Below are 12,562 nucleotides of genomic sequence, written 5' to 3'. Positions count from 1 at the left end.
GCATAGTCTGTGGCTACGTTTGTTACTTTCTCTCACCTATGCTGTTTCATGTATCAGTAGAAGCAATCCTTTTCTAGCACCCAAAACAGTCAGAGGCAGATTTGCAGCTGGAAATAAGGGCCTTAAAAGCCTCAGAAAACTAGAGGGTCTCTTTAATCACTGAAAGCACGTTCCACATACAGCTGAGAAGCAGACATTTCAAATAGCAACTACAAAAAACTGGAGTTTGTTTCTCTTTGAAATGTTACAACCTTTTTTCCTCCGGGAACCTGCTGAATCCACAGTCTGGTCTTGGTAGTGCTGGATTCTCTGCTCTCTCTGTTAAAGAAAGAAGATATTTGTCAGTGACAATAGTTACTGCATGCTGGGCTCTCTTATCACCACACTACCCCGCCTAGACAGGCCCGGGGAGGGGGGATCAGCCAGTGCCATAGGTGACTGCTGGTCATAGGCACCATGGGGCAGATGGCTTCTCTCATGGCACCCATTTTATTACACTGGATGTTGAAAAACTGGATGTTTTTCTCTTGAAAGAAGAGAAAAAGTTACTGTGATCACAAAGCAACAGTTTCTAACCCAGCCAGCTGGAGCCGCAAAACAAAAACCCAAGCGTTTGGAAAAGCTGCTATTACCACTGCTCCTCAGACACTGTGGTTGTGTTTTTAGATGTTGAGGGGAAGCAAACGTAATTTTAAACTTGGCCACATCTTGTGTTTGTATGCACAACTTTCTAAAAATAGCAGTATAATACCAGAATTATGTCTACATAGGTTACAAACAGGTAATATACGTGCTACTCGTGCTTCCGGTGCTGGAAGTGTTTTTAAATGCATCGGTTGCACAGAAATACCATGACCGAAAGTTGTCTAGTGCTGTGTCCTGTCTTCTGAAAAGAATGAATCAGTTGAACACGAGTTTCTATAAACCAGAAAATGGAGAAACAGAGAGACAGAAACTACAGGATAGGGAAGCTGAGGTCCCTTTTCCTAACCCCTTACAGCTTGCAGTAATTGAGAAAGATGGCTCAAAATATACCCACTGTGGAACAGCAAAGAACATGCTGTGTTTGCTTGTTGCATTTGCTTATGCACCCCCGTGGGCCATTTCTGTTAGCTGCAGGTGCTCTGAACGGTACAGGAGCACTAGGAGCAGGGTGGGAGAACAGTCACTCGGATATGAGAGTCTGAGGCACGCAGGAGGACCCAAATGACCTGGGTGATGGCAATCGCCTGTAGCACAGAGTCCTCCGTCCTCCTGGGGATTAGTTAGCACCCAGCCACATTCCTAGCAGTGATTTCTAGAGATTCAAGAAGCCTAAAAGAAAGCAAGGTCCTAGAAGCAATCACGAGGGCAAAGGAACACTGCATTTAACGAATCTCTAGACATTGTGGGAGCAGATTCAGAGTCTAAACCTAAAGTAGGGTTAGAGATACACCACTGCCAGCACTAAGGTATTGCTGGTGCTGCTCCTGATGTGTGAACTGCAGCAGCTGAATTATCATTCCCCGCCCTGAGAGAAGCACAAGCAACACAACCAGGACGTGGAAACAGACCAGAGCCAGGGCACAAGCCTAATGCAGACATGAGCATTCAGAAATGCTCCGCTACGCAGCGGAGAGCAGCACCACCAGCTGCTGTGAGCCTGAACACTAGGGCTTGGGGAAGAGGAAGATGAAGAGTTGGTAGCTCTTAATGGATATTTAGGACTTACCTGATTGATAGGTTACTTTCGAAGTTTCTTTATGAAGCTGACCTCATCCCGGTTTCTGATGCCATACCTGAGCAGAGAGTTATGATGTTATATGCCAGGTTCCCAGAAACCACAACCTTTGAAATCCTATAGCCTCCTCTTTCCCAGGGGGAGATGGACTCCTATGGTCGCGTGCTGTGCTCTAACGCAGGACAAGTTAAAATTCTCACTTGTGTACATAGAACATGCTGCCAGCACTGAAGGATCTGATCATCTGCCTTTTTAACTGCAACGTGCCCTTAAATGCAACATCTGTCACCCATGGCTCAGTCTTTCGAGGACAGCTTTGACTAAGGCTGCCTTGCTAAATTTTTAATACTTCAGACAAGCTTTTCTTGCTGGTCTGCATGCAGGCTGGCATACCCAGCACTGCTGTATGCAACAGCTAGAGTGCTCAGAAGCACCTCCTGCCTCCTCGCCTTGAGAACGGGCATGGAAACGTGGGAGTGGTTTGTCAGTGTCGTTACTAGATGGTCTCCGACACGTGGCTGAGCAGGTCCGGAGCCCAACACTCTTATCCTTGGTTTGCTCTTTGCTTGTCATTCTTCCACCCTCCTTCCTACCTTTCTACCTCAGCAGCTCTGCCAAGCCCTCTGTGAGGGTGACTGAGCACTGGAACAGGTTGTCCAGAGAGGTTGTGGAGTCTGCATTCTTGGAGATACTCAAAACCCAACTGGACGCAGCCCTGAGCAACCAGCTCTAGCAGACCCTGCTTGTGCGGAGGACTGGACTAGATGACTTTCAGAGGTCCCTCCCACCCTGGATCCCCTCCACCACATAATGTGTCCTGACCCCATCCTCTGCTGAGCAGCTCCCAGTTTCCGTGGAAATGACCTAATGATGTGCTTCACGTGCGTGACACCATTCCCGGCCTTCTCTGTATTCTACTCCCCTCATACTCATGCTTTTCCTCACTGATCTTGTCTCTGCAGGATACCTCAGGTGTAACCTTAGTAAGCATAGCCTATTCTGCAGGAGTTTGGCATAGACGGCCAAGGGGCAATGCGTCCGAGTGCCCTGGTGTGGTCTGAATTGGACGAACACACTCAGCACAGGATGGTTGTGGCGGAGGAACTACTTGAGGCCTTCCTGTCCTGCAGACGGCCTCTCAGTCTGTCAGGGCAGGGCCTGTCCCACCTCTGTGTGCAGTGCTGGTCCCATCGTGCAGTCAATTTTAAGTGGAATCATAGAACCATTTAAGTTGGAAAAGACCTTTAAGATCGAGTCCAACCGCTAACGTAGCGCTGCCAAGTCCACCACTAAACCATGTCCCTAAGTGCCACATCTACACGTCTTTTCAATACCTCCAGGGATGGTGACTCCACCACTTCCCTGGGCAGCCTCTTCCAATGCTAGGAGGACCTACCTGAGCCAGGGCACAAAGTCCCACGTTAGCCCTGCCTGTGCAGATGCTGTGTGGACTCCAGCTTGGCCTCTCCAGCCCCACAGATGCAGAAGAGATTTGATTACTTACTCTCTCAGTTTCTTTCTGTCATCTGCCAGTTTCTCTCCGGCGTAGGTTAAGTGGTATGTCCTCCATATGTACTTCCTAGGGGAAAAGCACTTAGGGGGAGCCGCAGGAAGAACCACTGGCCCCGGGAAAGTGATGAAAGTGGGGGTGAGCAGGGCGAGCCCGCCAGCCCCCCGGTCCCGCTCACCAGCTGAGGTGCTGGACGCCGCCCTGCCGTGCCTGCCGCAGCTGGACGTGCCGCCGCAGCGCCTTCTTCAGCTCCAGCACCGAGGCGTTCTGCACCACCACCACGGCTGGAGCGAGGGGGGGAGAGAGTCCCGTCAGCGCCCCGGCCCCCGGCCTACCACCCCCCCGCCGCCCAGCCGGGCCTGGCCTGGTCCCCCCCCGGCCCGTTCCTCCCCCAGGCCGGCTCCGCCCGCCCCCCCGGCCCCGGGACGCACGCATGGTCTCGCCGTCCGCCTTGCAGACGCGCACCGTCATGGCCTGCCCGTACTCCAGCGCCACCTGCGAGCCGATCTCCTCCGCCGTCACCTGCGGGCGGCACGGCCGCGACACGCGAGCGAGGCGGGCCTGAGCCCCGCCACCGCCCCCCCCCGGCCCCGGCCCCGGCCCCGGCCCGGCCCCCGCCGCCCCCGGCCCCACCTGCGGCGGGAGGTCGCAGAGCAGCGGGTCCTGCACCAGCCGCGCCAGCGCCGCCTGGAAGAGCTCCAGCACCTCGGCGTGCGCCAGCTCCTCCTCCGCCTCCGCCATCGCCGCGCCGGAAGGGGCGGCCGGCGCCGCGGAACCGGGGATGCTGCTCTTCTGCCCGGCCTGCGGCAACGTGCTGGTGGCCGAGGAGGGGCCGCGCTGCCACCGCTTCGCCTGCACCACCTGCCCCTACGTGCGCAACGTCACGCGGAAGGTGCCGGGGCGGCGCGGGGGGCGGGCGCGGGGCCGGGGGGGAGGCGGCGGGCGGCCCGGGGCCCCCTGACCGGCGGCGTCCCGCAGGTGACGAGCAGGAAGTACCCGCGGCTGAAGGAGGTGGACGACGTGCTGGGCGGCGCCGCGGCCTGGGAGAACGTGGACTCCACGGCAGGTAGGGCCGGGGCGGGCCGGGCCGGGCCGGGGGGTCGGGCCTCGCCTCGCCTCTCCTCACGACGCCGCGCCTCGCCCCGCAGAGCCCTGCCCCAAGTGCGAGCACCCCCGCGCCTACTTCATGCAGATCCAGACGCGCTCGGCCGACGAGCCCATGACCACCTTCTACAAGTGCTGCAACGCGCAGTGCGGGCACCGCTGGCGGGACTGAGGCCCCCGGGGCCCGGGGGGCCGCGGCGCGGGCCCAGCCTGCTCTCCCCTCCGCGGAGCTGAGGTAAGGGGCTCGGCCTGGGCCCGGCCCCGGCAGCAGGAGTCCCGCGGGGATGGGGTAGGGGCGTCTTCTCCTGCAATAAACACTTCACTGGGCCGAAGTAGCCGCCTGCTGCGTGGTTGCTTTAAAACCTGACCCGGGGCGAGGCTGCCGTACGCTGAAAACGACCGTCAGAGCTTCTAAGAGGGTGTTCCTCCCTGCGTTGTGGCCTGTCGGAAAAGGACCTGGGGGTGTTGGTCGACAGCCGGCTGAACATGAGCCGGCAGTGTGCCCAGGCAGCCAAGAAGGCCAAGGGCATCCTGGCCTGTATCAGCAATAGTGTGGCCAGCAGGAGTAGGGAAGTGATCGTGCCCCTGTACTCGGCCCTGGTGAGGCCGCACCTCGAATACTGTGTTCAGTTTTGGGCCCCTCACTACAAGAAGGACGTCGAGGTGCTGGAGCGTGTCCAGAGAAGGGCAACGAGGCTGGTGAGGGGTCTGGAGAACAAGTCTGCTGAGGAGCGGCTGAGGGAACTGGGGTTGTTTAGCCTGGAGAAAAGGAGGCTCGGGAGACCTGAGGGGAGGTATTTAAAAGACGAGTAGATGAGGCACTTAGGGACATGGTTTAGTGGGTGGTGGTGTTGGGTCGATGGTTGGACTTGATCTTTTCCAACCTCAATGATTCTATGATTCTATGATTCTATGATTAGGGAAGACACGGGGCCCTTATTTCACACAGTGCAGCAGGTCTGCTAAAAAGCACATGCAAGAAACTAATTGCCGTGCACACCAAGTGTGTGTTTAAAATATAGGCAGGCCTTAAGATAACCAAGCTAAAGAACAGTTAAGCAAACCTTAGCGCAGAGCCAGCTGCTGTGCAAGGGAGCGGAAGGCAAAGCGAAGGTAAAATGTTACCGCAGTGGCCTTAGGGGGAGAAAAAATGAAAAAGGGGCCGTTGCTGTGCCTTGTGAAAACCACGTAAGATAAAGCAGAATCTATGAACTATATGCTCTACAAGCAATTACTGGTAAAAAGACAATATACTTAAAGTGGGATCAAATATTACCTGTGTCTTAACATGAAGCTTTATTCTCAGTTTAAATACATTCAGAAGTAAAAAGGATAAATAACTTAACAAAAACATGATGGGGCAGAAATTGTAACTTTTTATCTGCATTAGCGCTCACTCCTACAGGCTAAACCAATTGAATGTGACTCAGCTTTACCTCTTTTATACAGGGATAATCTGCACCCATTTATTCCAATTCACTTCACAGGGGAACACTCTTCCCAGCCTGAGAGTACAGTCTATCGTAGGCTCATAGTATATTGTTGGGGTTTCGCTCAGTTTGGGATTGTTTAGTTTTTCTTCCACAACTGGCTGAGAAAAGAGCGACACCAGGGATGGCTTTTTCATGTAGAATCGTCTGATGCAACCAAGAGTTTCCAGACCCTGCAGAAAAATTCACATATTTTAGCTCGAGCCGTCGCAGTGAAGAAAAATGCACTTAACGCTATTCTACCTACAGTGTTCTCAGAAATGTTAGACAATGTGTACTAAAAGCAGCTTCACTCCACCCCCTCAGGAGACCATGGGGATGGCAAAGGCTACAGCACAACAGAGCAAGTTCACATAGCTGGATACATGCTCATTTGTCACTCTCGGCACAGTGGCTGACACCTGGATAGTGACACAGAACACGCGTTCAGCAACAGATCTCAACGTTTGGGACCAGGTACAAATCATTTAGTGGTGGTATAGGTGTAAGCCTTCTGGGTCAGTTCTTGCTAACGGGTTAGCATTCATTCCCCCAGCAAGGCAATCTACGTGCTGCGTGTGCTGAAAACAACTGGTGTGCATTCAGTAGTCTCACACAGGTACGCGTCTAGATTTACTCATACTTGGTATATTACAGATACAAGCTCTGTCCATGGTTTCAAAACCAGTTCTTGTCAAATTTATTGCTAGAGAAGTTAGATTCAAGTTCTCCGATCTGTAAAAAGTACAGGTAATTCCTTGACTTTGTGGATTTGAATAAAAGTTGGCTAGGAATCATCTGTATTGCTCTCCCACATGCGCGTGCCTCATCACTATAAACTCTGTTCTGCAGTCTTAAACCTGTCTGCTGCTGCCCTGATCCCAGCTACCCTCTTGGCAGTGTTGCTGTGGCACAGGACATATGGGCAAGCTGTGATGGAACACCCAGGAAACAGGATGGTGGCTCAGTGCGTGAGCGGTAGCGTACGCGGCTTGCATTGTTACCGAAATGCATGAGCCTTTGGACAGAAGTGTGGCATACATACACTGGAATGTTAATTTCCAGCATTAGTAGGGGATGTCATGCTTACGGGAAGGACTGCAATATTACTGCTATACTTAGGATTTTGAATCCTTATGGGGGGAAAAAACCCAAACTACCCAAGGTTTCATTTGCAAAGTAGCAGTGGTGGCAATCAAACTTCAAGATGTGGGGAAAAAAATGTGAGAAACTCAATTTTTCTCATCATGCATTGTTTTACAATTAAGGATGTATGCCTTTAAGCAGGTCTGTCAGGACAGAAGGTCTTATTTACAGTACTGTCAAGAATCAGACTGAAATGTGTCTGTGCTAATGTCAAAGACTACCCATCCGAAATGTATATAAGGAAAAAAACCAAGATTAATGCAGTGTTAATCACCGTAGAATTTAACAGCCCAACTTAGTATTTCCCAGTGCAAGCCACCATTTCTTCAGTAACCAACTAGAAGTTCAACTGCATGTACATCCATTTCAGACGCAAGCTCAAAATTTAAAATCAGTAATACAGTAATTCCAAGGAGAGGTAAAGCAGGCTTCCTTCCACCCTCGTTGTGAACAGTAACTTGCTCTGGCTTTGGTTAATTTGCCCTAAAGGGAGAAGATTGTTTTTCACGGTTCATTCACAGTCCCGTTTTCCCAGGGCTTCCAGTGAAATAGCTGCTGGAAGAAGAACCAGGTTAAGGTTCACACAGCCGATGATTCACGTACCTGCAGTATCTCTAAGACAGCAACAGGCTGCAGTACCCCCATGTAATGCTGCAACAGCATGCCTTCCGTTATGCCTGGTTTTGTCATGATGTGGTAGAGCACAGCTTCCATCATCCCCTTACACACAGGTTTATTCAGATTCCCATCCACGATCCTCCACGGCCTCCCAATGAAGCAGACGTTCTCGCAGGCCCTGCAAAAGACAATTTAAGTTCAGCTCTGTCAGGAATTATTCTTCTAGCTAGATTTCCCATCATCATAATTTCTGCATAATAGAGATTCTTACCGCATCCATTGCCAGTGTTTGCTCACATCCCAGGTGTAAATTCTGCAGCTGCTCTGAGAACAGGCAGAGACTGGTGCTAATCTACTAGACAGTTCCACAGACCTGAAGTATTTCACACTATGTGTTCACCACCCGAGAAGCACTTCTAGCACCATTTATACCACCCAACAATTACCTTGAGTCTTGGATGACCAGGAAAGCTTTGTTTCGCTTGGTTGGTTGTTACTAGCTCTAATAGCCTCCAAAAGTTATCCAAGGCCTGCTTCAATCTGCAGCGTGCAGCAACAGGGCTCAGATAGGAAACCAAATTCCTCATTTTTAGCATTTTGGAGTCAAAAGACAGACCTTGCATGGAAATTCACATTTCCCATATTGCAGTTTCTCCAGGCCTTTCCTGGGCACATGGAAGCTGAGACTTTCTGGCATTGGACTTATTTGAGAAAGAAAAATCAGTTTTGTTCCTCTGATATTTGGAGCTAGTTGTTTGGAAAAAACCCCATGTATCAGAGACATTTTTTTCAGCATGCATATGAGCACGAGTAACGTTAACAAGAACAACGGAGGAAAACATGGGGTTTCTCCATCATCAATGCTCACTGCTCATCAGAGCATAAAACTAAGGTTTCCAAGTCATTTGCTTCCAGGTATTATTTTGGTAGTGCTAAGTGTTTAGTTATTCTGCAGACATCTCTGTTACTCACCGGTCCCTGGCTGCCTGGGATACATCTGGCATAGAATTTCCTGGAAAGAAAAGAACACATAGTTTTTAATTAACCCAAACTCTTTATCTAGTGGAAGGAAAGTAAAAGGTGGCTAAGCTGTAAGATGCAACAGCTTATGCTAGAAAATAACACAAGCAAACTACGCCGTGTCTTGTTCTCAGTTGCATGGGGAGCTCTAAGGTTCCTCTCCGACTGCCGTTACCTGTCTGCAGCATACTCTCTCTTTCCCACACCTCTTCTCACAACCATGTCTGTCTACTCCAACCACGCTTTTTGTGGTTCCATTCCCAAATGACAGCGAGAAGGTTTATTCCTAGAAGTCTGATGACATGGCTGAACAACAAGTAATTCTATGGACTGAAAGAACCGAGTTTCACACAGAGAGCTGTGCAGGCACTCATGGGGCTTTAACTTAATGCTCCTGGTAATCATATGGAAGTTGAGCAAAAGTCCGAGCAGCTGCAGACTTGAGAACGCAAACTCAAGATTTCAGCAGAGTTTGGTTTCAAAGTGAAGGTTGCCTCTGCAGCTTCCATTATGCCTTATGTCATGGGTTTTAATTACCCAATTACTTAATGTACGTACTTCTACCACACCCAGAGGCTAACAGCTTTAGCTTAAGCACAGGTAAACCCTTCAGCTGGCCTTTCATCAGGAAGACCAGCAAGAACTCTATGCTTGATAATATAACTACTATTTTTTCCCTCCTGTGTTACAAACAAGTAGAGCAAGTTAAATCCAAAACAGTATTTTAGTAGTTTCATGTTAAAAACTGCTGAAGTCTTTGCTGTTTGGGCAGCCCTGACTATTTCCTGCAGGAAGGCTCCAATTAAACAATACCAAGCTTGAAGATGCTACGCTGATTTACACGGCAGTCTGCAGCTGTAAACGTGGGTAATGGCAGATCTTGGCAAAATACCACACAAGCAGTTAGCTTGTGATTCAATCTGAAATCAGAGCTGATAAAAACAAAACCAAAATAAAATCCCCAAACAACCTACCTAATGTAAACCTTGGCAAGAACTACTAGCTATTAAAGAAGAAAACTGGTAGTAAAAAGGAAATGAAAATGAAGTCAAATTGGGTTACAAATGAAGCTATTAATCTTCTCTGGCACGTGCTGCTTTCTGGCGAATGGTTTAATGACTTTACAACTTTCAGTCACAGGCATTCTAGTTAAATGTACACCAGTAGCGCTGTGTTTTCTACGTTTAGAGATGTCTAGCCTTTGGACTGAAGCCAGAGATGAGAAACTTGAGATCCAAGTATGTTTTTGGAGAAGAATAAGACATGGAAACGAGTTTCTAAGGAAAACGCATTTTTGGACTAGTCATGAACATTCCAGCAATAGGCATAGGAAGGAATCTTTGATGAATTTGAAACCTCCAAGACCTTCCAGATCAAGTAGTGTCATGCCACTTCAAGAAATGAAAACCTCTATCACTGGTACAGCTTCATAAAGAGTCTAGTATTTGCTTATAAAATGGAACTACCCATTTGGGATCAACTGATGATGAGCTAGTCTCTATTTCTTGGATGTAGAGTGCTCCTACATACCTTTAGAGACTCCTGGGTTCTCCTGTAAGTAGGAAAGATCATCATACTGCTCACTGGCTGATTGTTCAAGGATAGGGATCTGCTTGTTGTGCTCAGTGCTGAGCTCATCATTCTCTTCAAGCTCTTTGTCCTCAGAACAAGATTTATCTTGTTGCCTGTAAGTGTCCACATTCACAGCATCTGGAGCACACACCAGGTGTTCAGCTAGGTGTTCTGTCTGCCCTCCCAGGGAGCCTGTTTCTTCATCCATGATTAAAGCTTCCTTCATTGTAACAGGATCAGTAACACCTGCATCAAAGTTATTTTCATTTGCGCTTTTCAAACCAGTCTGTGAACCCTGGCAGGGTCGATTGCCATCTTGAAGGACATCATGTTGAGTCTTACATCTCTTCCTTGGGGGTTCTTCATCACTGACAGATTGTGTGTCTTTTCCCAGCTGCTCCTCCTCTCTCGAATGTGCCTCTCCCTTCTTTGGTTCTGGTGGCAGGCAATCCTGTTGTACATCTGGGAGAGTGGTTTCTGCACCTTGCTGATCAGAATCCTCTGGTTTATTCTTCAGACATACTGAATGTAATAGCCATGGCTTGGCAAATACTATTGCAACCAGTCTTACAGTATGGCCTCCTACTTCTAAAACCTGCTGCATTTCAATAAGGTCCTATTAAAAAAAAAAAAACAAAACCCACAAAAATTGTCTCAGGAGCTTTCACTTGAAAATATCAGCTTAACCAAATATCATGGAATTGCCATCTTTAACTGGCAGCAAAGAAAGAGGAAGAGCTTAGTAGAATATTCCATTTTCTATCCTGCTGCACTGAAGTTGAAAAGATGTTTTACCCCTTAAACTTTTCTGAAATTACAGCACAAGACATTTCTGTTCAGCTTAAATTAAAATGTAACTGGGAAAGAGTATTTTGCTTCCAAAGGTGAATGTTGCTACCTCTAGGTTTCTAAAACAGTTCATTCCTGTCTTTGAGTAAGTGCTGCTTTAATTTTTGGCCTTCCTAACTTTGAGGCGAGATTGCTATCAGGTATTGGTATGTGATCTCTTGCCTAATATAAATAGCTTTGTTCAATTTATATTTGCTTCCTACAGCCTGGAAGATTGTCCTGTTCAAGGGGAATACTAAGCATGCAAACATTAATGTATGGAAAGCAGCTGGCTGTAAAACCACCTGAATGTACTGCTCCAAGCTCCTGGTGCGTTCAGGTTCCACCTCTTCATAGCTGCAGAAACGTTTGCTCAGCTCAGCTTTGCAAATTCCAAAGTGGGAAGTTGCCTCTATTGCATTACGGATCTCCAAAACAGCAGCTACATCTCTGGGATTATAGCCATAACATTCTGTACACTCATGAAGAAACTGATCAACCTCATAATTTTCTTCTCGGACTTTAATCAGCCTGGTAAAAGTTTCAGGGAGGCAGGAGACTCCCACAACCATGTTATCAAGCAGAGAAGAAACTGCAAAGCAAATAAAAAACAAGTGTATAAGCTGTGAAGCAGTTGTTACTATTCAATACGCTACAGAAAGATAAATATTCTGAGTCAGACAGATTAGAGGTGTTCTAGACAATTCCAGTTAAAAACAGAGCTCAGTTTTCCATCTTCATTGATGCAGTTTCCTTTTTTCTTTCTGCCTTACATATTTGTCTCTGAAAAGACCTGTAGAAGAAGAGCAAGCTGGTTTACCAGGGCTTACCCTCATATCAAAGTGAAGTATCGCTGAAAGACAGTGTAAACTTACTGGTATTCTCTCTAACACTGGGTCAGCTTAACTCTAAGTTAATGAGGGAATCGTCTCCTTTTTTCTTGAAGAAGGTCAAGTGAAAAGTCTAGGGCAAGGAAATGCTATGGAGGACCTTAATAATCGAAAAATTGGAAGCAGCTGATCCATGGCAGAAAGCTATTGGCCAAATATGGTATAAACTACAAGCTGACAATGTCTTAGTACAATGAGTATAACAAAGCATCTCTGTGTTTGGAGGCAGGTCCATCACTGCACAAAACTGACCCCCACTGTACAGAGTATCACAAGTTGAAGCAGTGTAACATCTTTTTCCAGTCCTGGATGATTAGAGGGTAGCTTTGGCACTGTTCTGACCTGCTCCCCACCCTTTTATCTGCAGGCTGCCTTTACATCACGCCTTGTGGGACACTCATATGACAGCTGCGCTTCTTCGACAGCCAAGGAAAAATGAGAACAACTGTAATGAGCCGTCAGCTCAGTAGACCTGGAGGGCATGTGTGGCAGCAGAGAGATGAGAAAGAATTTTTATTTTACCTCTACCACAACAGCAATAGGAATGGGCAGGGACAGCACTAGACCTTCCAACTAAAGAGCTAAACAACTAAAGGCTTTCCTGGATACATTTGCTTTACAGCTGAAAGGAAGATGCTCTTGAGAAGGAGGAGTGCTGATAAATTGCAGATATTCAAGCTCTAAA

General features: G+C 48.3%; 3 protein-coding genes across 4 annotated transcripts in view; 1 reads left to right on the top strand and 2 right to left on the bottom strand.

Annotated features, from left to right (window-relative positions):
* Window positions 1-136: 136 nt before the first annotated feature.
* SNRNP25 (small nuclear ribonucleoprotein U11/U12 subunit 25) lies at window positions 137-3,974 on the bottom strand. The gene is made up of 6 exons (XM_076350633.1): window positions 3,864-3,974; window positions 3,662-3,752; window positions 3,409-3,514; window positions 3,225-3,299; window positions 1,712-1,778; window positions 137-318 (listed from the first exon to the last, which is right to left on the bottom strand). Exons 1-5 carry the CDS (start codon window positions 3,969-3,971, stop codon window positions 1,724-1,726), a joined length of 435 nt encoding a protein of 144 aa, XP_076206748.1. The 5' UTR covers window positions 3,972-3,974; the 3' UTR covers window positions 137-318; window positions 1,712-1,723.
* Window positions 3,975-4,011: 37 nt separating this feature from the next.
* On the top strand, window positions 4,012-4,666 carry POLR3K (RNA polymerase III subunit K). The gene is made up of 3 exons (XM_076350634.1): window positions 4,012-4,122; window positions 4,209-4,296; window positions 4,379-4,666. The coding sequence occupies exons 1-3, from the start codon at window positions 4,012-4,014 to the stop codon at window positions 4,504-4,506; spliced, it is 327 nt and encodes a 108-aa protein (XP_076206749.1). The 3' UTR covers window positions 4,507-4,666.
* A 933-nt stretch (window positions 4,667-5,599) lies between these two features.
* Window positions 5,600-12,562, bottom strand: part of GTF3C1 (general transcription factor IIIC subunit 1) — a 43,271-nt gene continuing 36,308 nt past the window's right edge. For both annotated transcript variants that reach the window (XM_076350626.1, XM_076350627.1), the window contains exons 33-37: window positions 11,293-11,579; window positions 10,118-10,775; window positions 8,540-8,579; window positions 7,553-7,745; window positions 5,600-5,997 (exon numbers count right to left, since the gene is read on the bottom strand). In XM_076350626.1, coding sequence (XP_076206741.1) covers window positions 5,776-5,997; window positions 7,553-7,745; window positions 8,540-8,579; window positions 10,118-10,775; window positions 11,293-11,579 — 1,400 coding nt within the window. In that variant the 3' untranslated portion in view covers window positions 5,600-5,775. The remainder of the gene's footprint in view (window positions 5,998-7,552; window positions 7,746-8,539; window positions 8,580-10,117; window positions 10,776-11,292; window positions 11,580-12,562) is intronic.

This window comes from Aptenodytes patagonicus, chromosome 13 (genome assembly GCF_965638725.1).
Source record: "Aptenodytes patagonicus chromosome 13, bAptPat1.pri.cur, whole genome shotgun sequence".
Classification (NCBI taxonomy): Eukaryota; Metazoa; Chordata; class Aves; order Sphenisciformes; family Spheniscidae; genus Aptenodytes; species Aptenodytes patagonicus.
Note: the sequence above shows the minus strand (reverse complement) of the source record. Positions and strands in the feature narration are given on the sequence as shown.